The 23,699-nt window shown below is 46.1% G+C and overlaps 1 protein-coding gene across 1 annotated transcript in view; it reads right to left on the bottom strand.

Annotated features, from left to right (window-relative positions):
* dcc (DCC netrin 1 receptor) overlaps positions 1–23,699 on the bottom strand; it is a 129,304-nt gene that overhangs the window by 62,038 nt on the left and 43,567 nt on the right. Inside the window, exons 3-5 of the mRNA XM_067258201.1 lie at positions 10,670–10,957; positions 8,381–8,531; positions 8,049–8,185 (exon numbers count right to left, since the gene is read on the bottom strand). Coding sequence (XP_067114302.1) covers positions 8,049–8,185; positions 8,381–8,531; positions 10,670–10,957 — 576 coding nt within the window. The remainder of the gene's footprint in view (positions 1–8,048; positions 8,186–8,380; positions 8,532–10,669; positions 10,958–23,699) is intronic.

Below are 23,699 nucleotides of genomic sequence, written 5' to 3'. Positions count from 1 at the left end.
GGCATGCTATTATCGGTTTCTGTTTTTGTTGTTATTTGCTTTTCACCGCAATGTATCACAAAGGATTGAAGGGGGCACAATATAACACAGAGAACGAGCCCACTAGTCTTGAGAAAGGGAACTGTTGTCTTTCAACTGCTGGTAAAATAAGTCTGTCAGGAAATAAACTGATGCTAAAGTATAAGACCCCTAGAGTAAACTCAAACTGAAACAAAATATTGTGACAGATGATAAAATAAATCCGCTGTAGGCACATCGCAGCAAAATATATGTCTCAAATTCAGATTTGATAACCATCTACGGTATGAAATTTGATAACCATACAGAAACTGTTCAGTCAGTTGTCAGCGGAAATAAGCTCATATTTATCTTCAGTGTAATCTTCTGTAAAATACACGAAAAGGGAGGCCATGGCCGCGGACAAGCTAAGAGGCAGAGGAGAACGAGCCCTCAGGCTACAAAACCGACGCACCATTCCTCCACACAAGTCAGACGTCATCATCAATAAACAAAGATAGCCATCCACTCCATCCGTCCACAAGTATTAGGGGTTTGAAAGGTGAATACTGGGGATTTTCTATGAACTGTGAACGGCCGGCAAAATGTCTGGGGGCCCCCAAGGTGCAACCCAAGATGCCCTGCTTCACCAACCTGTTTGGCCGGGGCAGGCCGTGTTGCATCACACAACGCATCAATATGCCATTAGCCATGCTGGTGTTACTTTATCAGAGGAGTATTGCACTAATTAAGCACTAATGATTTCCTTTAAAACGTAGTTGCAACATTTGCACTGGGGGCTATCTTCTAAACAGCGATTACTGGTACCAACAAAGTCATTAACTAACTATGCTGTTACATCTTGACTGAATGGTTACTGGAAAAAGACAATCTTTCCATTACAAATATTTTCTTGAAAAGACAAGCCACACAGTGGACCATTTCAAAAAGAAGATTTGGAACGTCTTGTCTGCGAATGTAAAACAAACATGCACTGCGCACATACACACTACAAATATATATTTTTCGACTAACAAATACTTGAAAACACTCTGGAAAAAATGACCCCCAAGCCTTTTTCTGGAAATGATATTAACATGACAAAACAAACCTGGTATACGTGGCGGTTTAATGTGTGCTGGCCATAATGACTGTCCTTCTCCATTGAAATGTAAATCTCCACATCACTCATTTGAATAAACATCTGGCATGTGGGTTTCCAAGCATGGTGCCTCTGTAATGACTTCTCCCGGTGAGGGGGGGGGGGGGGGGTAGGGTGGGGTGAGGGTGGGGGGGGGGTCCTAGGGGACGGTGACAGGCTGCCGCACTGCTGGTGACATTTCAGATGGCTGCCTCCAATCCGTCCCGTTTGGGGACTAGTGTTTGTTTGGAGATGGGCTCTCACTAAGTGGGGTGGCTGCACCATACAGGGGGGCTTCCGTTAGGTAAACACAGTGCACAGCTCCATTTTAATGCACGGGGACATGCTCTATGTAAATGAGAAGTTGTTAAGAAAATGACGGCGGCTTGGTCTTTCTATTTGCCTTCCACCCGTAATCATCCATTATTAATGAAATATGGAGAGAGGCATGTATTAAGTGACACCTTATCAGTTATTCCGAGGGAATTAGGATCGCAATTCAAAGAAAGGAGTTTGTCCAGTTCGTTTGAACGAAATTGAAATGCTCTTGCAGTGTGTATTCATTAGACATGCCCTTTGTTTTGCACTGCTTCCCATGAATTATGCAGATGTTTTTGGAAAATACTGTTATGTGCCACATTCCAAATGCTCCTGGTTGGTTTGCGTGTTTTCCTGCCACTATGTTAAAGAAATGTACCATGCATATTTCATGACACGTGGGTACAAATATCCTCAGCGGATGTCAAATGTCCGTCCTTTCTTATTCGACATGGGGCAAGTGATCTCGCCAATCATATATGCCAATCCAATTTCACCACTCGCATTCCTTCACCTGGTCATGGGAGTTCACAGCTTTAATCTCCCATGCCACTCCCCTCCTGTACGGTCAACCTAGTCCACCCTTCATGGTATTCATTTAGCCCGTCCTCTGCAAAATGATTTCCTAACTGCCCCAGGATGTGTGGCTAGGACTGCCAAATGTGGTCTATAAAGTAGCATAGATGCAGAAATTGATTGGACAAGGCTGTAATCCGGTTTGTCACATCTAACTGAGCATGAAAGCTCAATGATCCCACCATTACCCCTGCTGTCCTCCCAGAATGTGACCTCTGTGTTCAGCTCGTGACCTGACCCAAGGAAGCACCAGCAGGTCACCAGAGCCTTGCATCGGTTTCGCGTATGGATGCTGCGGTGGAAATGTATTTTGAGAATCAATCGTCAAACTGAACTGAATGTCTTTCATATGGATATTTACAGATATACATCATGCGCAAAACCTGAAAGGAGTTCAAATAACCATCACCTGCATCAGACACAAAACTGGATATCTGATCTCAGACGACTTTAGTCATGACATATGACTTGACACATGTAAAGATCCATTATGATGTGGTACATATTCATAATTTAAGGAGTCTTTTCTGTAGTTGACACAAGACACATACAGCAGTATGCGGCATCCCAAGAGGTACACGCTTATACTATGTATGTTGAACTTCGGTGTTGCCATGGGTCACAGTCTTGGTTAATAACTTGGCTAACAGCTAAGAATAGTACTGTTACAGCTAACTGCCATTGCAACAACCACAATGGACTAGATGTGAAGTGGCCAGTTACAATGGCTGATAAACAAACCTTTGTAGAGTCTTTATCAGTATTTACCCTTAGATATACAGTACACCCGAATGCCAAACTCGATTTTTGGTTCAGGAATGGTTTCACAGAGAATCATCTTCTGTTCATGTGTGGGATCAAAAACCTGTCCTTTGTTGCTCTCCAGAAATCAGCAAGGATGTTGTGTTTTGTCTGATTAAGTTAAAATCCTGGATTACTCAGCTTTAGTGGAACAAAGGATTTGTTAGATGGTTGTATTTGTGAGCAGGGTCATCTCTGGGACAAGGGTTACAAGAACCTGCATGCCCAAGCAGATAAACAAAAGCGACCAGGTGACAGCTGAAGACTAGAAAGGGATCGTGTCACAACATGTCACATGTCATCGTTTTACAGAACAGCTGTATGTGTCACGGTTAGGATAAACCTCTTAAAAGAATATTGTTTATGCTTACAGTGATGCCGGACTAATTGACTGACTGGCTGAATAATGGAATTTGCAGATAATTGTTATGAACTGTTAATATTGATGTTGACGTTCTAGGAAGCTCAAATATTATGAAAGATGTCTATTTTATGCTAGGTTTGGTTCCAATTGCATTGGATGAGGAACAGCTTAACCAGTCTCCTCAGCAGGGGTGCTGGCTGCCTCTTAAATGTTTGCTAGCATGCTGAAAATAATTCGCAAAGGCTTGTAATTAATCATCATTGACCCCCTGCCGCTTATCCGTGGATAGTTAGAGCTAAGTCGCCGCTGACAATCGGTGTTTTCTGCCTAACGAGAAGAATTTCACTACAAACAACAGTCCTCTCTGTTTATGGGTATAAATGGGTATGTGTCGTACAGAGATGGAACCAATACTCAATACCCACTGACTGTAGCATGTAGGGCAAATCCATACTGTGGCTGAGAGGGACTCTACACAATAATTATACAGACCAACATTCTGGCCCACCTACAGTGAGTGACGACCCCAAAGCCAAGTCGCTGGTATTGTCTTTGTCAAATTAATTGGGCTGCTCAAAAGCGTTAATGAGGCTCATTGAAGTCATTATTATTACGAACAACAAACATTTATTATCCCCCAATGGTGGACACAGCTCAGTTTCATTCTCTGTGAATACCCGTTTTTTATTTACAACCCTTGATGTGAAATTCATTATAGTAGATGGCCTGGTGTGAAAAGGTAATGCCCTACTGGTTATCCCCCTTTCCCAATCAAATCCTATTGAGTTAAATACAGCAATGTATTTGTGGCTAGAAACATAAAACTTGCGAATCTGCCTTTCAATTACATTGTGCCACACTGTACTGAATCAAATAGAGGAAATAAACCAGTATATTTACAAACCTACTGAATGATTAGTATACAGGTCTTTCTGGTTTATTCATATCCTGGATGAATAAACACCCTTTACAAACAACAACGAGTTATAGTTACTAAATCGTTGATTAATAACAGCTGAGTATGCGGAATTTGTAGAAGTCTGGCCCAGTTGGAGGTTTGCACCAATAGGCAGCTCTTCCTCAAATTTGGCTGAGATACAAACGAGAGTCTTGGACCAGTCTTCAACATTCACCATCTCTCCGCCAATCAAAGATGGGACAACAGCAGGACCGGCAATTGGCCGACCATGCTTCCGTCATCGCCCTTAAGTCCTACTGTAGGCCTTCCCAATTGGGAATTCAGTCGCGGTACTTCCTTAGTGAATGACGTTTTGTATCTTGAAAGTTTACAGAGTTGTTTTTGTTGTCATCAAGGAACAGCATGGGAATAGGGGCAATCAAGACCAACGTTTGCATATTCACGGTTTGTGTTCATAAGACGGTATGTGTTCAGGTGTGCGGTGTGTGGGCACAAGAGGTGACGCCATTTTGAGAAATGTTCCTTGATCAAAGGGAAATGAGAAATGTCCATAGAAAAATTGTCATATTTCACTTGAGGCCAACATTAATATTTATGTCTTGCCTTTCGGAGTATCTATAGGTCAGCCGATAAGACACCGTTTAGAAAGGGGAGTTTAGCCTGCTAGACACTTACTCACCAGCGTAAGGGACGGAATACTATCCTTTCTAAGAAAGAGTCAACCTGATACTGGCTACTAAAGCAAAGAAGAAGAAAAAATCTTTAAATGTTATGAAGGAACAAAATGTCTGACAGACACAAAGTGGAATGGAGGAGAGGAGATACTAGACTCTCAATGCAGACGAGAGTCCTTCATCTGCTACAGCGGAAATTGGTGGGGGCAAAGGGAGGGAGGGAGGGATGCGCAGCTCTGACGGAGCATTAATGGGCTGGACAAGTGGACGTGACTGTGCCTCCCCACCCTTATAACAAGGCCCTACAATGGAGCTGCCGACCAACACAAGCACAGCACTGCAAGGCTTGGGGCCTTTTCTCAACGCTTTGGATTAAAGGAAACTCTCAGTATGACATGAAGTAGTCACATGTTAAGCATTGTTTTGGAAGTCACGGTTCTATGATAAGAGGGGCATTATTAGGAATATATGTCTTTAAACTTGATGGTTTAGTTAAGTTCCCATTTATCTTGATATGAAGTGAAAAATAACACAAGCCCACTGCTGTATCCAATTATAAACTGCTGTGAAATCGATGAGAGTGTACATTACAAAGTGTACATTACAAACAGTAATGTACAGTCATGTAAGTGCCTTCCTTAGTGTTTAGAAATTAAACCACTGCACTTAATCTCATTTCACTTAACCAATGTGCATACTAAGAGTGTATAAAAGCCTGTAAACAGGAGTAAGCCACTTTAGATATGCTTCAAAGGTCTCAATATTAAAAGACACACAAATCGTGGCCATAAGTGATTTCCATCTCACTGTATGTCAGAAAGAGTAGACTAGTTCCTGCAATCACTGAGTGAGCAGTTCTGCTGGTCCATCTGTGAGTCAGGTCACCCCCCCTCCCCCCTACTCTCTCTCTCTTTCTCTCGTCATTCAAAAAGCTATTACGGGCCAAGTATTTATCTTGCACTGCCTTATCTATGCGCCAGCATGACCTAATAACAAGTGTCACACTTATCTATAGGGTGCCCTGGCTTTCTCTCCATCCCATAATCCTCAATAGTTGTGTAAAGGCCTAATACTGGCCACTGTCCCAGGCAAACTGACAGGAATAGATACACTTAGACTACTAAGAGTGGACTTACACAACAGTCTGACATGCAGCTAGTAATATATATATGTCAGGAGACATGTATTACTTGCTGCATGTCAGACAGAACAACAGGCAAAAGTTAATGGGGAAGGAGAGAGAGGGAGAAAGAGGGAGAGAAAGAGAAAGCGTGAGCTGCTGCCTGTCAATAGTGACGTTGCCACAGTGGTGTCACTGAGTTTAGCCAGGATCGATAGTTGCTGTGTCACTCCGGGCTGTAAGACATAGATAGCGGGGTTTTGGGATAATCTCATGAGCTGCGTGCTTGTCACGAAGCAGTGCTGACAGGGTAAAGTGGCTAAAGTTCAGAAGCTACTCCGCTACTGAGGATAATAAGGGCACACTGGAGATTACGTGAGCACAGATTAATGGCCTCACCAGAGCTTTGGTGTACAGGTGGCTCATTATGACAATCCGAGGACCTACCTATCTTTTGGACTTTGGTGTGTGTAATACAGGATTTGTTTAGACCTGTGCAAAAGCAAACAGGCATGCGACAAATTCAGTATACAGAAAGAACAAATAGATTCCTCTTTAAATCAGTTGATTTGTGTGACTTTGGGTGGAATCGTGCCCCAAAAAACTGCAATGGTACTGCTTATTCACACGCTGGATTGTATACAGACTTCTCTGAGCCTTCATTTTTGTTGCAAAAAAATAAGCCGTTGAATGCAAAGGCTGTGATAAAGCTTCAATATCCTCCAGTTCCACTGTAATTGGATTAATTGAAATAAAAGGCTTTGTCATCTCCCCCCCCCTGCAAAGTGGAACTAATGAGATTGAGAGCGATTAATTGAAAAGAAACAGGCAGAGACGGGCGTTTTATGATTATGCATGAGACTTAACTCAAATGCGTTGCCAAATATGTCTCCCGAACCACCAACAAACTCTCACCTACTGATGATTGGACTCTTGTCTTCCCTTCTCTCTATCCCCCCCCCCACCCCCCCCCCCACCACCACCACCCACCCCTGTAGTAAACTCTATAATAGTTTCTATATTTCAAGTGTCTCAGTCGGCAGTATTTTTCTTTAAGTCAGAGACTATTAAGTCAACTGCTTCTGCATTCAGACAGCTTCCTTAGCCCTATCTTTCGATCTTTTTACAAAACGTTTTTCCAGGTATTATAGATTTGTCAGAGAAGCAGAACCTTCAGTTTGAATGAGCTCGCCAACTCTGAAGAGACTTGGCAAAGAGGTTCAAATGGATGAAGAGGCCCAAAACCTCCAGACACTTTCGCACAGACACACAGGGCTGCATTCTAATCAAACTTATTGAAAACCTTTGAGGGTCTCTCTCAGGACTCCAAACCACCTCTTACTCAATTTGATCAACTGAGGTTTGCTGAAGCGAGGCAAACCTTCGAAAAATAAAGTTTTTTTATATAACGGTGGCAACCGTAGGCTTGCTCGTTGGTTTGTGGATATTGTGGTCTGAAATAACCGCACCCTCTTCTGAGCATCATGAAACTTTAACTATTTATCTCTTATGCATATTTTAGATTTGTTCAGAATGATATATGGGGGAGTCAGGTGGCTGAGTGGTGAGGGAGTCGGGCTAGTAATCTGAAGGTTGCAAGTTTGATTCCCGGCTGTGTCAATTGACGTTGTGTCCTTGGGCAAGGCACTTCACCCTACTTTCCTCGGGGAGACTGTCCCTGACTTACTGTAAGTCGCTCTGGATAAGAGCGTCTGCTAAATGACTAAATGTAAATGAAATGTATAAATTATAAGCAGCGAAATATGCCACAGCTAAAATTGTATTTTTTAGGGAATGTGTTGGCAACCTGGCCTGTCATAAGAGTGGTGAGGTTGTCATGAAGTTCCTCTATGTCAGTTGAGGTGGCAGTAAAACTTGTGAACAGACAAAAAAACGATCAATCTTTCATAGTGTTTGACTTCCTTTCTTTCTTTTTTTATACCTAAGTTGCTAGACTCTTTTTCTGTCTGTTCCTCAAGAGTCTGATGAACTGAAACCATTCAATTTTCCACAGATTTTGCGCTTGTGAAGGGTAGCTGGGCGAACGGGAGATGGGCGGAGAGAACCCCAGCCCGGGGGGGGGGGGGGGGGGAGAGAGAGAGGGAGAGATTTCCCCAGAGGCGACGGAGGAGACTCACCCAGAACGGCCAGTTCGCAGGACGCCGTGATGTTCTCGTTCTTGTTGAGCGCCACGCAGCTGTACGAGCCCGAGTCGTCGTCCGTCACACTGCTGATCAGCAGGTTACTCCCCCCCAGCAGAGCGTACTTCTTCGACCTGGCGACACCGGAGAACAAGAACGACAATCACAGACGCGACAACGGCTGGGAACAGCCGACATTCACATCCCCATTCGAATTCTACCGACGACAGTGCGGAGGGTTCAATCTCACGTGTGCATCCGCTCGGAGGAAGACCGTTTGGTTGGTAACCGTGTGTCGACCCAGTCAGAACCCCTTGGAGATCACTCACCTGCTCTGGATGATCTCACTGCCTCTCATCCAGTGGAAGGCAGGGGTGGGGAAGCCCGAGGCGGAGCACTCCAGGACGGCATCCTTACCCTGGAGGACGGTGGCTCTCAGGGGCCTCTGGAGGAACGCCAGGGTCCGGCTCACGCCAGGCTCTGCTCGAAGAAAAGCAACCCCAGGGGAGAGACAACGTAAGAGGCCGCTCCTTGTCGCTTAAACTGACCGGTATCGCACGCTGGGATGTTCGTCTCGGGTCTTGTTGAAAATGTGGGCATTTTCCTCAGGGAACTTTTTTTGGGGGGTGGAAACGGAAAGCAACTCTGTACTGCAGTGTGTCAGTTGGCAAGTTGTTGGCTTTGTTTTAAATAGCCGAAAGGAATTTTCAGAGGAAGGCAGAAGTGGAGGAACTCTGAGGAAGCCAAATAAATCTGTCGAAACAACATTGCTCATTTAACCTTCAAGCTAGTTCGACTAAATTCTCCCCTCTGTCACGTAACACCTCAGACAGCCACTGCGGCTTTACACAAGTCAACCTGAAATCCTCTAGTGGGGTTCCAGTCTGAGTGCTCTCACTCCAACACCTGCAATTTAGATGGACACCTGATTGTGCATCCTCAAGACCGCAGTGGAACGGGGAGCCATGCAGCTACCCAGTGATTTGTCTGACAGCCAGTCAGCCAGACTAAGGGTTCACGACTCCAGAGCAATTGCCCCTGAGATTGAAACGAAATGGACTGACCCTGTGCAACCTCGTGCCTCCTTTCAGGGGTATGTAGACATCCAGAGGGGAATCCACCTAGCTTGTTAAGAGTGTAGAGCATGTTCCAGAGCGAGTAAAGACTCAGATGGAAGAAAGGATCAAATAAGGGGCAAAAACCCTTAGCCACTAGACCAATCATATCCCTGCTACTATGCGTTTTGACTTTACAGTCCAGAAATAATTTCTCCGATTTACTATTGTGGGAGCAATATGTCTTGTGAGTCCACAGAGCATGTCAACATATACGAAAACAATTGTTCACAACATGTCCACTGCTTTGAAAACGGGTTGAAAATCTGTCCTTGGTTAAGCATGATCCATAATCGGTAAACCTGGTATGTTCTTTTACAATGTATTATCAGCATTGCATGCGATAGATGTATGGGTATATTGAAGAATGTCACCCATATGATATGCAGCACAATGTGAGCTGTTTAAAGCGTGGTTCATAGATGTGGAAAACGCTTCAAGGCAACTTGAAAAAAGTGGAGCTCATTTGCAAAACACGTGGCGTTGAAAATGAAGATCAAATATCTAATCAAGACTTCACAGGGTGAGAGGTGGATGAAAGGGGTAGGAACACGACCATTTTAATGTATTCCTGGACACGATTCGAAAACCAGGCAAATCAACCTCAGGCACAAGGCATCTGTCAGCACATTAGCCATGGACGAAGTGTTTGCATTCACAGTATTGTGAACTTGTGAATTGCATACTGCCCATTATGGAGACCTCACAAGTTACGATGGCACGGAAAGGGTTTCACTGAAGCTCCTCTTATCAAATCGTATCCCTGACATTTAAAGTCAACTTCTCATAAAAGTCTAAATAAACCAGTGTTTTTTTTTTTTACTTTGACTTTGATAAGTCATTTAAATTGGATTGGACTGGATTATGAAATAGTTTCATGGTGGATTTCACATCTGAACCAAGAACAATACGTCTGAAATGTCACTCAAAATGAAAGAAGGAATTAACAAATGATCAAAGGATTATATTATCTGAAAGTGGAACCAAATTCAAACACAGAATTAGTCTGATGAATATTCCGGAGACAACCTGAACCTGAACACCATGGGAACAACTGAAAAAATAATCTAAACCTGATGCAAGCCCACTTGTGGGTGAAAGGATTGGACTTTCAGTACACAGTAATAAGACAAAGTTGAAAACATCCATTGTAAAACTGAGAACAACAATGTAAATGTATCCAGATAACTAATAAGTCTTACACACAGTGCAGCCAGTCTCACCCCAAAGAACATTACAGGATGTGCTATAAATTCAACAATACGAAAGATATTCAAGGTGCTAATTATCTTTGTTTACTGCAGCGCCCGTGCAATTTTATGTTTTATCTTGTAGAAATGAATAACAAAATTTCTGAAATGACCTCAAGCTGCCAACCAGAACACTAGCTGGCAACGAAACAATTAGTCATTCTATTATGGCAAAACAATCCAAAACGTACTGTTATTAAAGCAAATGCTGTCAAACTTAGTGGATGTAGTGTAAAAACATAGTAAGGGTTACCTGGCAACACACGGAGCTCTGCATCTGTGCCAGTGCGGGCACTGCCAGGGTTGTCTGCCAGACAGCGGTAGGTGGCCGAGTCGGGCGGCTGCACCTTGTTGACCTGCAGTGACCCGGAGGGCAGCACCACCACACGGGTCTCGGGGGTTAAGGTCAAAGGGAGGTCCTCCCTGTTCTTCTGCCAGCGCACCAGCGGCGTGGGCTCCCCCGTCACCTCACAGCGGAGCAGGGCCGTGTCGCCCAGGTAGGACGACACGGACTCTGTCGGGACCACCAGTTTTAACGGACCTGAGGAGAGGGGAAGTCAAAATCCGTATTTGTCACGATTGAGATCGTCGATCTGTGGGAGTGTTGAGGCAAATAGCTCTATTTCAAAATGAATTGGATTGCTATGCAGTATGTGGTTCAAAGAGAACAGGTAATGAAAAACGTTAAAGACCAAGTGTCCTGGCGCAATCAACGACATTATGATGAGTAGCCGAATCTTTGTTCCCGATTCCTGTTCATCCCCATTCGTGTGTTTGCCTCTCTCTTGCCTCTCCTAACAGATACAGAGTAGCCAGTGTTAACCATGTTATCATGAAATGTGCCACATCTGAGACAACACGGTAACAGTGTAGGCCTCGATTTTAAGGTTGTGAGGATGACTTGCTACCGACTGTGGAATCTATGACTTGGTTGCTAAGCGTTACTGATGTTTCTCCGTGTTTTCAAAGATCTATCGTGAACATGGCTTTCACAGGGAAAATGGACTGTACTGTACTAAGTACTGGCAAAGCCGTACTTAGTAAGACAGTCTAATCCCTAAATATGACATCATATTACAGATAGACTGGCTGCCATGATTTCATTCCAAATTATTTAGGAAATCTACATGTTGCTAGGGGCTCAACTGTGAAGCAGACAATTACTTCCTTGGCTCACTCATGTATTGATTGTCAACACATACTGGATACCATACATAATTAGATATTTGACGGGGCTTGCCTTGCCTAGCACAGAGAAAAAAAAGCAAGGGGCCTATGTATGCAGCTGTTGACTGTCAAAAGGCTTGACCAGAAATAAGTTCCCATCATTTGGATCTTAAAAGTCTCTAAGGTGTCTGCAAGAGGGGATTCTGGACGTTTAGAAGAAGGCCAAAGCCATTAGAGGCTGAAACATACAAATCAATATTTCCATACATGTGTCAGTGCAGCCTGACCCTTGAAAGTGAACGAGCTTTTGTTGTTTGGCTGAAATGGTTAGTCTCAATGAGGCCTTTTATGCTTTTCACTTATAAAGGATAAACCTCCACTTGAAGAGGAATTACTCATGGAGAAAAGCTGAGTTTGGAGAAGGTTAGTGTGCGAGGGTATCTGAGATTTCTTTGTCAGACTTGTCTTCATTAGTGTGCACTAAAGGGGGATTGAGACATTTCAAATTCACTGGGATTGAAACCAAGTGAATATCTCTACCTCTTTAATCCATAAGCTAGCCTCGGGGCTCCAGAGTCACACAAAATCTCACTCTCACGAACACACACAGGGTCGCTCTCCAATGAAATAACATACGCTTCTTTCCTGAACCGGTTGTCCGGTCAGGTTGCACTGTCACCTACTCACATGGCAGCCTTCTGTTTTAGGTCAACCCGTAAGCCTACATGATCGGGCCCTTGCAGTGGAATAGTAAAAACCACGTTTACGGTAGATTGGGAACGGGTTTAGCAGTGTTGTCAATGCAAACCGTTTCCTTTGTGTCCCCGAATCGCTAATCCTGATAGAATTGAAAACAAATCCCATTAAAACCACCCCTCTTTGAAACCTGAGGTATTGGTTCTAGAAAGCTGCTGACATCAGAGAGAGCAGAGAGTGAACTGGCTTTCCCCAGAGTCTCTCTGTTCCAAAGAGAGAGCTGAGGGCAGGGAAGGATGAGTCGTCAGGAATAATCGGCCCCAGTCTCTCCAAGGTTGGAGGCGTCGACTGCTGGTTGGATAATGGCCTAGCAGTACAATCTAAACAGGCATCACAAGGCTGGACGACAATGGTCCGTGAAGATATAAATCTCACTATTTTATTGTTTTATCAACTTTTGACGTGTTCATTTGTCATCGCATAAGCACGACCTGGGCTGCGTTGCAAATTTAGCGGCTGCATGTAAACTCTCGCGGCAATCCTGGGTAGAACGGTCTGTCACAATCCTGTTTCGTAATGGTTCCGCGTGACATTTTACCACTACACGAGGACGCCTGTGCGCACAAGATGGACGACACACCCAGAGACTTCAACAACCCAGCTTCACACACGAAATGTCGTCCCTCTTCACACCTGGTTCCATGAATGTATGAACGAATGAAGTCCTTCAGCGACAAATACGACGGCTTAAAAAGGAACGGACAGAACACTGGAACTCGGAAGGGCAAAAGTTGAAAACGTTCCAGCTTGTCCCTCTCTCCCACGTGTGGTTCTTTCTAGTTCACAATAACACGTTCTTGTCTAACACTGCTTTCCATTTTGATGAGGAGCGGCTGCCTTGCATACTTAAGACCTGGGGTATAGACCCAGGGCATCTGGTCTGGGAGCCTGCTCTGATTAATTTCAACAATCCCAGTTCTAATCTTCTGTTTGATGCGAAACCCCCCCCCCCCCCCCCCCCCCCCCCAGCAGTCTAACAGCATGACGCCTCGTGCACCCGATGAAGGCTTTGAGGCCAGACCCCCAACCAAAGTACAGTAAATGTACAGTTCAGTCACCATAATCCTGGCTCTATTCAGTCTTGTGGTATTCAATTGCACAAGAGTTGAGGTGGAACTGCACTCCATTTAAAACCTCCACAGAAAGGTTGAAAATATATATAGGCTGTACATTATATCCGAATTGACTTCTTTCAGCATCCTGAGTGTGTGATTTAAAAAGGGTGCCATTCTTGATCTTTCTTGGTTTTTGCATTTTGTCTCAATTCCTGTTTGATGCTTAAAGTGGATAGAATTATTGAGAATCTGAAAAATATGTTTCCAATTTTAAAGCTTTCAGGACTGGCGCTACCAGTGTCAAGCTAGGGTTTGCCACCTAAGGCTTAGAATGTGAGGTTGCCAGTTTGACGTTGATAGTTCGGGTTGCCAGTTTGATGTTGAGAGAGATGTAGTTGCCAGTTTGACGTCGATAGTTCGGGTTGCCAGTTTGATGTTGAGAGAGATGTAGTTGCCAGATTGAGGTCGAGAGAGGGTTGTTTGCCAGACGTACTTTGAGAGGAGGTCTGGTGGCCAGTTTGAAATGTAGATACATTAAGGAGTTACCAACCTTCATGACAAACAGAATAGATGGTCAGTTTGTGATCGACATAACTGCGTGGCCACATTGCCACATTGGAATATCTGGTTGGGAGATTGCGAAGTATAGATCGGCAGTGTCACACTGTTGGTGGTTGGAGATGCCAGGTTGAGATGTAGGGGTATTGGATTGCCAGTTTAGGGCTAAGGAGATTGACGCTGGCAGCTTGAGACTAAAGACCTTTGAATCCACCTGCTCTGAAGCGACCGTGTTGACACACTTGTGATAAGCAGTCAGATCCTCTTAAACAGAAAGTTCTGAAAACAGTAAGCAGCACCATAAGTAGACTCATCCGCCGGCAACAAACTATGTTCACAGAAAGATGACTACCTCCAAGGCATACACTGCTCACTTTAGCAGGTGATGAGATTTTCTTGAATCTTGACAAGGAGATGAATGTATGAAATATTTCGGTGCAATAAACTCCAAGACCATTTGGATTTACACCTTACAAATTACAGATGTACAGCTTTTTCAAAGTGCAATTACTCCCTCTAAGCATATTTCTTACATTTGCTTTGAGTAAATTAGGCCTTTTACGGTAGACTGTAGACTTCCAGGGAAGATTTTTGGTGGCAAACTGCTAGCTACCGTAGGTTTCCTCCAGAAACCCATAATTGAGATTGCCAGTTCCCGCACTTTGTTTTCCCAGTTGATTTAGGACGTGTCTGCATGCAAATGAACCAAAAGTGCCCCTAAATCAAATGAAAGAAAAACAACGTGCAAGTTAAACAGCAGATTTGTCACCGTTCCCGTTCTCCTCAACCTACTCGGAAAAAATAGCAGGGGAGGCCATTTGAGCTGTTTCTAAAGTGCGAGGGAAGGATACTCCCATTCACTCCCCTGCAGCCTCTCAAGCCCTGAACAGACACCTTCATTAAATGGAGATTACTCTTCTGCCTGGCGTACTGCATTAGAGCCATAATCTCTGCTGCATAACCTTTACAAGGCACCGGCAGAGAGACTTAACCAGGCTTGAGCATACAGCCGCACTCGCACTCACCCACCCACCACCAGGCCGGGAGAGGCAGGCAGGAAGGCAGGCAGGGCCGGCTGATGCACAGATACAAACAGGCAAAGCCATCCGAGCCTTAGTCAGCGGTTTATTCTGCTGAATTAAGACAAAAGATTAGCATGGCGATGCGACGGGGCACTTGAAATGCCTCGGCTGTGATGAGGGCTGATGCAGGAGAAGCACTTACAGCTTAACTAGGCTGCAGCAGGGGGAGAAAATGGTGGGTCCAGATAGGATGCTGCACTTGTGCCGAGGCTGAGGCCGGGGGCTGATGCTAGCAGGAGAAGAGGCGGGGGTCTCTGGGGAGACATGAATCCTCCAGCCAGTAATGATTACCTCTGTCTCGTAAATTCTGCCCTGGCCAACATTCGCCTGTGACATTTACCTTGTTCAGCATACGACGCGTGGCCCACACAGACAAGGACACATGCAGGCAAAGGGAGAGGAGGAGAAGATGGGCTGTCTGTCTGTATAACCTTTTGACTGTTAACTGCGCATCCAAGACTGTCAAACAAACACACAAAGAAAGTTGTCCAGTAGATGATTCAAGGCCAACTTTCAAAGTCACCAAAGAATAGAAACAATTCTTCTTATTTTCGTCATCGCGAGGAGAGAGAAAGAGAGGGAGAGAGAGAGACGAGACTGTTGCTGGACAAACCCCTCATGAATTCTGCAGTGTGCTGAAATGTCCCATTCGGTGAGTCAATGCCTGTTGTATGCTCATTCGTTACAAAGGGAAAACAACATCAGTCCAGCACTCCTACAGTAGGCTCTCCTCTTATCGTCCTCCCTCAGAACAGAGGCTGCGCACAGTCACAGTGCGGGTCCATAGTTATAGTGCAGGCATATCCCAGGGAACATCTTTTTGGACTGAAAACACATTTTCAGCGTCGTCATCCTTGCATTCATCCCTATCTTTAGAGAAACCATTTGTCTGCAGTGCCTTCAGTTCCTTCCCACAAAGCAGAACCAAACACAGGGCCTTCCTTCTAATTAAAACTGTAAGCAGATGTCTTTGAGGTGATGGCACCGACGCTTAATTGAATATTTAAGCTGCGATTCTATTTGCATTTCTTTTTTATGCCAATTCCTTATCAAGCACGCGTGCAGTCACTTGAGCATTTATATGTCGGATTGTTTGCAAAACAACAATAGTATTGAAATAATTATGAATTATTATGCTGACTTCCATAATAGGAATCTCATGGTATAGAAGGAATGGATGTGGTATAGGAAGAGGGAACAAATCCATCGTTTTCAACCAACCAACCAACCAACCAACACACACATTAAAAACAGCAGTCATGCATGTAATGCATGCCACTTTCCTCCAGTGTATTTCTAATTCAAAAGGCTGTTTGGCAAACCGATGTTGAATAATGAGGCATTTACAGTGCAAGGTCCTTACCCTGTCTTCCTGTTATGACCACTTTCAACAGTTGATTTTTCCCACCTAGGCCACCATTCCGAGTTGGATCGTTCCAGACCGCGCCGCAGTATGCCCATCAACACGCAGGCCTATCATCCATAACGCTACAGCCTCTGCTTCGACGGTTGTTTGCGGGGACCGGCCTGCACCTTCTTAGCCCCTGTCGTCCCGGGGACCGTGTTGTCCCGCCCTGTCGATCAAGCCTATTAACTAATCATCACACTCTTCCCCCATCATCCCGGGCCAGATAATTGGCTGAGAGAAGAGGTCTCAATCTGTCAGTGCGTTAGCTCCGCTCTCATTAGCACCCTAAGGAAGCGGGCGCCTCAGTGCAGAGCAGCTGGGCTGGACGCCTCGCACTCGAATATCTCTAATTGATTAGGAGGCCTGTGACCTCAGTGCAGAAGGCATAAACAAGGAGACAAAAGAAGGAGAGGGAAAGGGGGGTCGACCGAACTTTTATTTATTTTTCCTGTGTGTGTGTGTGAAGGAGAGTTCTGTTTTCAGGATGAATATTGCCGTTTGATTAAAACCAGCTATTCTATTTTAGGGAAGCAAAAGGTGTTCTCAAGATTAATAAAAGATGCGCATTATTCTATGTAATTATCCAGTAAATGCTAAAATTATAAGGAAGTGGAGAAACGAGTACAGAAAGTATGATCGATAAACATCATTAATAATGTGCTGGGTGCAGACGTCAATTATAAAATCTTGGCCAATTAGCAGATTTCCTGAGAGCTGTATTACTTGACCCACTGTAACTCTGAAACTAGATCATTCTAGGCCAATGTACTTACTGTATGAAGCTTACATTGTCATATAGAAGATCACTACTAGCCTGAAAGAGGCTCTGCTTGACTTACAGCACATGCCAAGGACATAAGCCCATCTCCCCAATCTATTGCAACATTGGAAAGGGATTTTTGGTACACTCAAATGTTATGTCAGAACCGATTGAATGTGTATTGCCTCAGAGACGTAGAGATGATGTAACAGTAGATAATCACTGTCTCCCATCAGCCATGTGACCAGCGCATCGCTCAGGAACACAGGAAGCCTGAGAGGAATTCTGTCATGTAAAAGAATCGTGTGCTGAGCCAGAGAAAATATGAAGGAAATAAATTACGTCGCGTAAGAAATTGCTGATGAAGAAGTCATTTGGGAAGAGGAGCAGCACTTCTTTGAAGTACACCAAGCTGACACACCCGTAGCCCACACCGCCTACTCTGAAGAAAACTTTGCGGAATCTACACAAAACGCACCTGAGGTGGCATGAATAATATCAAATGCAGCGAGTGTTTCTCATTGGACAGCCGCGTTACCAAAGAGGGGCAGCGTGGTCACAACCCTAGTGTTGTAGGGCGGCACAGTGGGTTACGGGTCAGATAAGATACAAAAATCTGGCTTGAATACTGCTAAATGCTCATATTTCATTTTGGCATTCTGGGCATAAGGTATTAGACATACCAGAGGATGTCCTGACCTCCCTGGGGTCCGAAGCAAAACTCTGCTGAGGGGCCGTCCAACCTGACCCGTGACCCATGTCAACTATTTGCCATTGCCACACAGTCACACAAAAGCTCGATGGTTATTATTTACTGAGAGATGTGGATTCACGTCTAACAACAGTACAGCATTCTATAGACCTGTTGGGAGATCTGAGGGCTCAAACAGGCGACTGCAGTGGGTCTGGTCCCCATCACCCATGGGCACAGTTCAATAAACCAACATGCCTTCATGTTACACTCTGGACACCCCAAAAAGAGACAAACATGGTTGAAAGCCAAATCCATGCAAAACACAAACACAGAGTTCTGTGGCTGCTTCATATTTAAATAACCAAAACCAGCATCACAGCTTTGCTCTGCTCATAAAACTTTGATTAGAGGGAGGAGTGGGTTGAAACGCTTTTCCCGCCAGTCCTAGAGGGGGAAACTTTAAAGCGAGCCAGTTCAACAACATACTGTTTATACAAATCACTTCCATACCACCAGGTCTCAGTACATGGAACAAACCATTGTGGTGAATAAGTCCTCGACAAACTGGATTGATAATGGTTAGGGATTCATACTTAACCTGTGATCTAAATGCTAAATAAACAAGTTGCTGTCTTACTTTACTGGTCCTCCACAACCGTCACCTGACACGATCAAATACAAAGACGAGACAAACTACCGCTGACGCAGTAGGATTTCCACAAACGGGATCAATCCCAAACTCTCAGCCTCGAATAAACTACTGCTCGCTAAAGGGAGGGGGAAACATCACGATCGACACGTGCAAAAACCACCCAGATGTTGCCAGATGCCAGGCGCTTGAGGTGCCCGTCTTGACGAATCCCGAAAGAAGATATCAAAAAACCACCTTGCAGGGGAAGACGTCCTCCCTCATAAATCACGTCTCCACCCAAGTCATTAAAACGAGCTAGCGGTAAACAGTCTCCCAACATGGCCCCAAGGACCGGGACTAATGAGTTATGACTCAAAGAATGCAGAGTGAGGACGGAACGTTTGAGAAACCTGTGCGTTCGTACACACTTTGAAACGTTCCCCCGTTCGGATGAAAGGTTTACCCATTAAAAGGGACTCCCATATTCCCCTTCTCGTCCCCGTTAAACCCAAAGCCACCCCCCCCCTTCCCCCCACCCCCCTGCCACCCCCTCCCCCCCCCCCTTACCCATCCAGGCTAGCGAAATATTAATGCAGTCTGGGTAGGAGCCGAGGCTTCAGAGAGCAACGGAGATGCTCGGCTTCAAAGCCCCCGGAGCCGACCCAGGCAGCGGGGGGGGGGGGGGGGGGGGGGGGGGGGGTGCAGCGGGAGCGACGTCTCCAGGAGACTGTGGCGTGGGCCCGGACTGGCGGGCCGCATCGACGGCAGCTCAACCCTGGATGATGACAAGCTGTCGCTCCCAGCTGCGGCTCAAAGTATCCCTGGCACACACCGGGAGCAGCCAATGGGGGGAGAGGGGGTTTCAAATTAATCAGCCGTGCGTTCAATATGGTGAGCGTCCCAGATTTAGCTAATGAGAACCTGTGTGTCGGGGATTATGGCGCTTGGTAATGGTGGTGGGGCTCACAGGAAAGGTGGATGACTAGAGCTGAAGATGCCCTTTAGGCAAGTGTAAACGCTTATCAGCCATTCCCATGAGGCTTTAAAAAACAACCAAATAAGCTATTATCAATGCTGAGATAAGCCAAATCAAGTATACTGTCACTGTTAAATGTATACTATGTACTCATTATCAACCACTTTCCTTTGTAGACATTATACTTGATATACCTGCTCATCTATTTGGGCCATAAATGTTGTTGGAAAATATCCTATTAGAAGGATTTCAATGTATCAATAATCCCTGATAGGAGGTGACAGCACCACATCACTGGGGCACACACACACCTGCGGAGGTCAATCCGACTCTGGTTCTCAAACGGTGACATGTTCGGTCCTGTCGCCTGTCCGCGGCCTCACACAACCCTTCCATCATCCCCCTCTTCCACCGTGACGCTCTCCATCCCCCCCTCTCCCCATCTCTTTATGTCCCTTCAACTACCTCTCTCTCCCTCCTCTCCTCTCCTCTCCCCCCCCCCCAAACCCCCAGTCTTCCTCTGTCACTCTTCCCCCGATGCCTGCCATCTCCATCTCCGTCACTCTGCCACTTCCCCCCCTCCGCCCGGCCCTCCTCCATCCCTCCTCTCCTCGGCTTCCACACAATAGGAGAGTAATCAACAAAGAGAGTTCCCGCTCTCTCTCTTTTTCCCCCTCCTTCTTTTCTCTTCCTCTCAAACACCCGGCAGACACATCAACACGCAGCCTATGTGAAGGGGCTGAGTCATGCTGGCCTCCTCCGACTCTCACTTTTAATTAGGGAGAAATACCACAGCACTCCCCGGGGAAACAGAGACATTTAATTGGTCGATTTAGAACAGGCTTCCAGTTGGCTCTTTGGTACGATGGTGAACGCTCAACAAATGGGGAGGATGGGGTCTCTGGTGTTGGTGTGCACGTCTGTGCGTGTGCGTGTGTGTGTGTGTGTATGGGAGCGTGTGCAGGAGTGTGCGTGCGTGCAGGTGTAGGAGTGAGGAAGGCACTACAAGGGATGCCGATTCCTCTCACAGCACTGAGGAGGGAATCGCTTGACCCCTTTTTACTCTGATGAGATTAGACCTGGGAAATATTGATCAACGAGCGAGTAGGTTTACGTCCGAATCATACATCAAACTCAAAATTGCAATAGATAAAAGGACTTTGCATTCATTAGCGCCGTGCATTTAAAGGTTTCACGGATGGCTCTGGTTCTACCCAGCAGGATTGCCTTTAGAGGGTAAGTGAAAGCTGCTCTAGAATGTGTTGTAATCTCATTTCTGCCTCGTCTCCGCTGGTGTGCTCACATGCCTCGCTGAGGCCGCGCACGTCTGACGAATGGGAGCACGGCTGTCCGCGGGTGGATTTGTCAGTCCTCCAACACCACCAAGGTGAGGTCAAGGCCAGGCACCGCCATTACCCTGCGAGGGGGGCATCCTCCTCTCCTCTCTCATCCCTCTGGCTCCTCCGTCTCTCTTCCCATCCTCCCTCCCTCCCCTGCTCTGCTCTCCTCCCACGTCCGGACATCTGACCTCTTTCCTCAACTCCCCTTCACCCCCCCCCCCCCGGCCCCTTACTTCCCCATCCCCCCCTCCCTTCACCGCTGTGGAGAAACTTTGTCTTATCAGTACCAAAGTCTTTTGGCTTGGACAAAAAAATTCTTTGTGAAGGGAAATTGCCTGATTTATTCTGAGTGAACCTAACATTCATAAGTACTGGTTCATAAAAGGTAGGCGCTTGTCCTGTTAGCTTTCTGAACATGTCAACCAAAGTAAGAACGTTTATTTTCAAACAAGTTAGAGCTGAAAATGCTCCGAAGTTTATTCTCTAGTAGTCAGAGTGAGCTGAGCAATCTCAGTCGCAAGAAAGAGAAGTTGTTAAATTGCTCAAAGGCTCCAAAACAGACTATCAACAGTGTTTGATATAAGCTGACACGTCCAATATGCCCCATTCCAAAAGGAGCTTTAGATCAAAATTGGATCTAGATTCAAGCCACTCCTCTCACAAGTCTCATTAGTTTTGAGTGCATATCAACACAGGGCTCTCCAAAACCTTATCCATTGGTCTGTGTTTCTCGTGTTCAGTGCTTGTGTGTGTAAGGGTGTCACTTGAAAGTTCTGATGTTTATGCTCTCTCCATCTGACTTGCCATCCGCATCTTCTGCCAGTTAATCACAGGCCTGCTGGCAACTCTTGTAATGTATTCCTGGCAGGGCCAGGCCCAGCCAAGACCGCCTGGAAGACCACGAGCACTTGTTGTCCTCCATTCACATCTAATCCAACTACAAAGCAAGAATCTGTCTTTCTGTCTGTGTCACAATTATCTGGAGGAAGGGGGCTTTGGATGAAGTTGAGAAATGCGTCTGGTGACGTGCGGTGCGTCTCCTCGCCAAAGTTTGTTAGGGTGAGCGGTTTGCGACCAACAAATAGAAACGCGTTCAACGTATACTGGTACTTTTAGGAGCGTTCGTCGCCTAGTGCTCAGCCCAGTGCACCAGCGTTGGCGGAAAGCGCCTCAGCAGGACAAATAGCGACTGCATATGGAGCGCTTTCGCAAGAATCAAACAGAGCAACAGGCTCCATGTAGCTATCGCACATTTCATTTCTTCATGAAATGAGGTCAACATGGGGTCCAAAGTCTCAAGGATAGGTAGGCTAATAGCCTCCTGTCGTATGAAGACACCGTCAAAAGGCAATAGAGCATGGGTTCGCTTTATATCCATTACCACATAGTGGCTAACATTAGCTACAGTGCATCAACAGGCCGATTAGCCAGCTTGTTATGTCTAACATAAAATTCAACAAATTGTCACTTGATGAGAATGTACAAGAGAACGCACATTCTGTCTGTTTAACTAGAAGAACTAGTCACAGTCGAGTGCACTGCACTAGTATGACTAACTCAGTCACACTCCGTATTCATCACTTGGGAAGCCCCAGAGTACACTGTGCTCTACGTATACTGTACTTTCCCTAAGTCAAACATTTAGCCTGTGCACATAAATATCCCCGCATCAAAGGACGGCACACAATCATTTGCATTACAAGGGACTCTTGTGACATTTCGTTGGAAATCTCTTTTCATCCTTGAAGATGTCCTACTGTATGCCTGCTGCTGAAACATGAAAGAAGTTTTACAGCCAGCAGGAGAACGGTAGGCAAAGGGGAGCCTGCCAACAAGCCCCAGAGCACCATATTGGGGGGGGGGGGGGTTGAGAGAGAGCATGGGGGGGCCTTCATGGCCAATCAGTCTGACTGGCACTTAAATCTCACCAAGGGGCTCCATTTGGCATTAATGCTACACTCAAGATTATCCGTTTAGAAACATGGCTGGACTCGGGCTGCCAGTTGGCGTGACATTAAAGACACCAATGTCACTTTCAGTCGGGGCTTTGCGCTTGCCTGCCGTTTCCATGGTTTCTCCAGGAGAGAGGGGGGAATCTTTTGGTGGGAGGGGGGTTGCGGGGGGGCACACCTAATTTCCCCCAACAGTTTAAGAAGGTAAAACGTGCTATATAACATGCAGATATCTCCGGCGCGGTCAGAGGACGCTTCCCCCAAATCATGTGGCAGGGAGTTCTTAACCGACAGTTGCCTTTCTCTCTGGACCAACGCACACGGCATCTGGGAGGGAACGCGGACGAAATCGGCGTGGTCTGTCCTAGCCTTTGGTCCAGGAGGCCCGGAACTCATCTCTCTCCTTCTGCCCTTCCTGGCCCCGCCGATCGGCCAATCCTCCGGCCGTCTGCTCGCCGCTGAAGCCACATCCCCCGCAGAGTCCCAATCAGTCGAGTGTGAACACATGCCCCCCCCCTACACCCCGCCCCGTCCGGTCTTGTACTCCAGAAATCGGGGTAGGGGGTGGCTGGAGGAGGGGGAGTCTGCCGAGTTCAAGCCTGCTGGTCGAAGTTTATCTCCAGATGCAGGGCTAAACACACAGGGAGAAGGCTTCGGTTGCCTTCTGGTCGACCCGGGCTCGACACCCGCAGGGCGGGCAGAATGCAATCTAAATGTACCCCCCTCTCCACGTCTGCTCGCGCAGATCTACGGCAGGCCCGGGTACAGCTGGGGGGCCCCGAGTCCTACAGTGATCTTGATTATGTTTAATGCATGTGGGAGGGGTGGCGGGTGGCGGGGACACACACATGAAGTGAAAGGGAGTAGTTGCGGTTTGGGGAATGGACTCGTATGTCATGTGTGA

This window comes from Osmerus mordax, chromosome 20, assembly GCF_038355195.1.
Source record: "Osmerus mordax isolate fOsmMor3 chromosome 20, fOsmMor3.pri, whole genome shotgun sequence".
Classification (NCBI taxonomy): domain Eukaryota; kingdom Metazoa; phylum Chordata; class Actinopteri; order Osmeriformes; family Osmeridae; genus Osmerus; species Osmerus mordax.
This window is presented reverse-complemented; position numbering and strand designations above follow the sequence as displayed.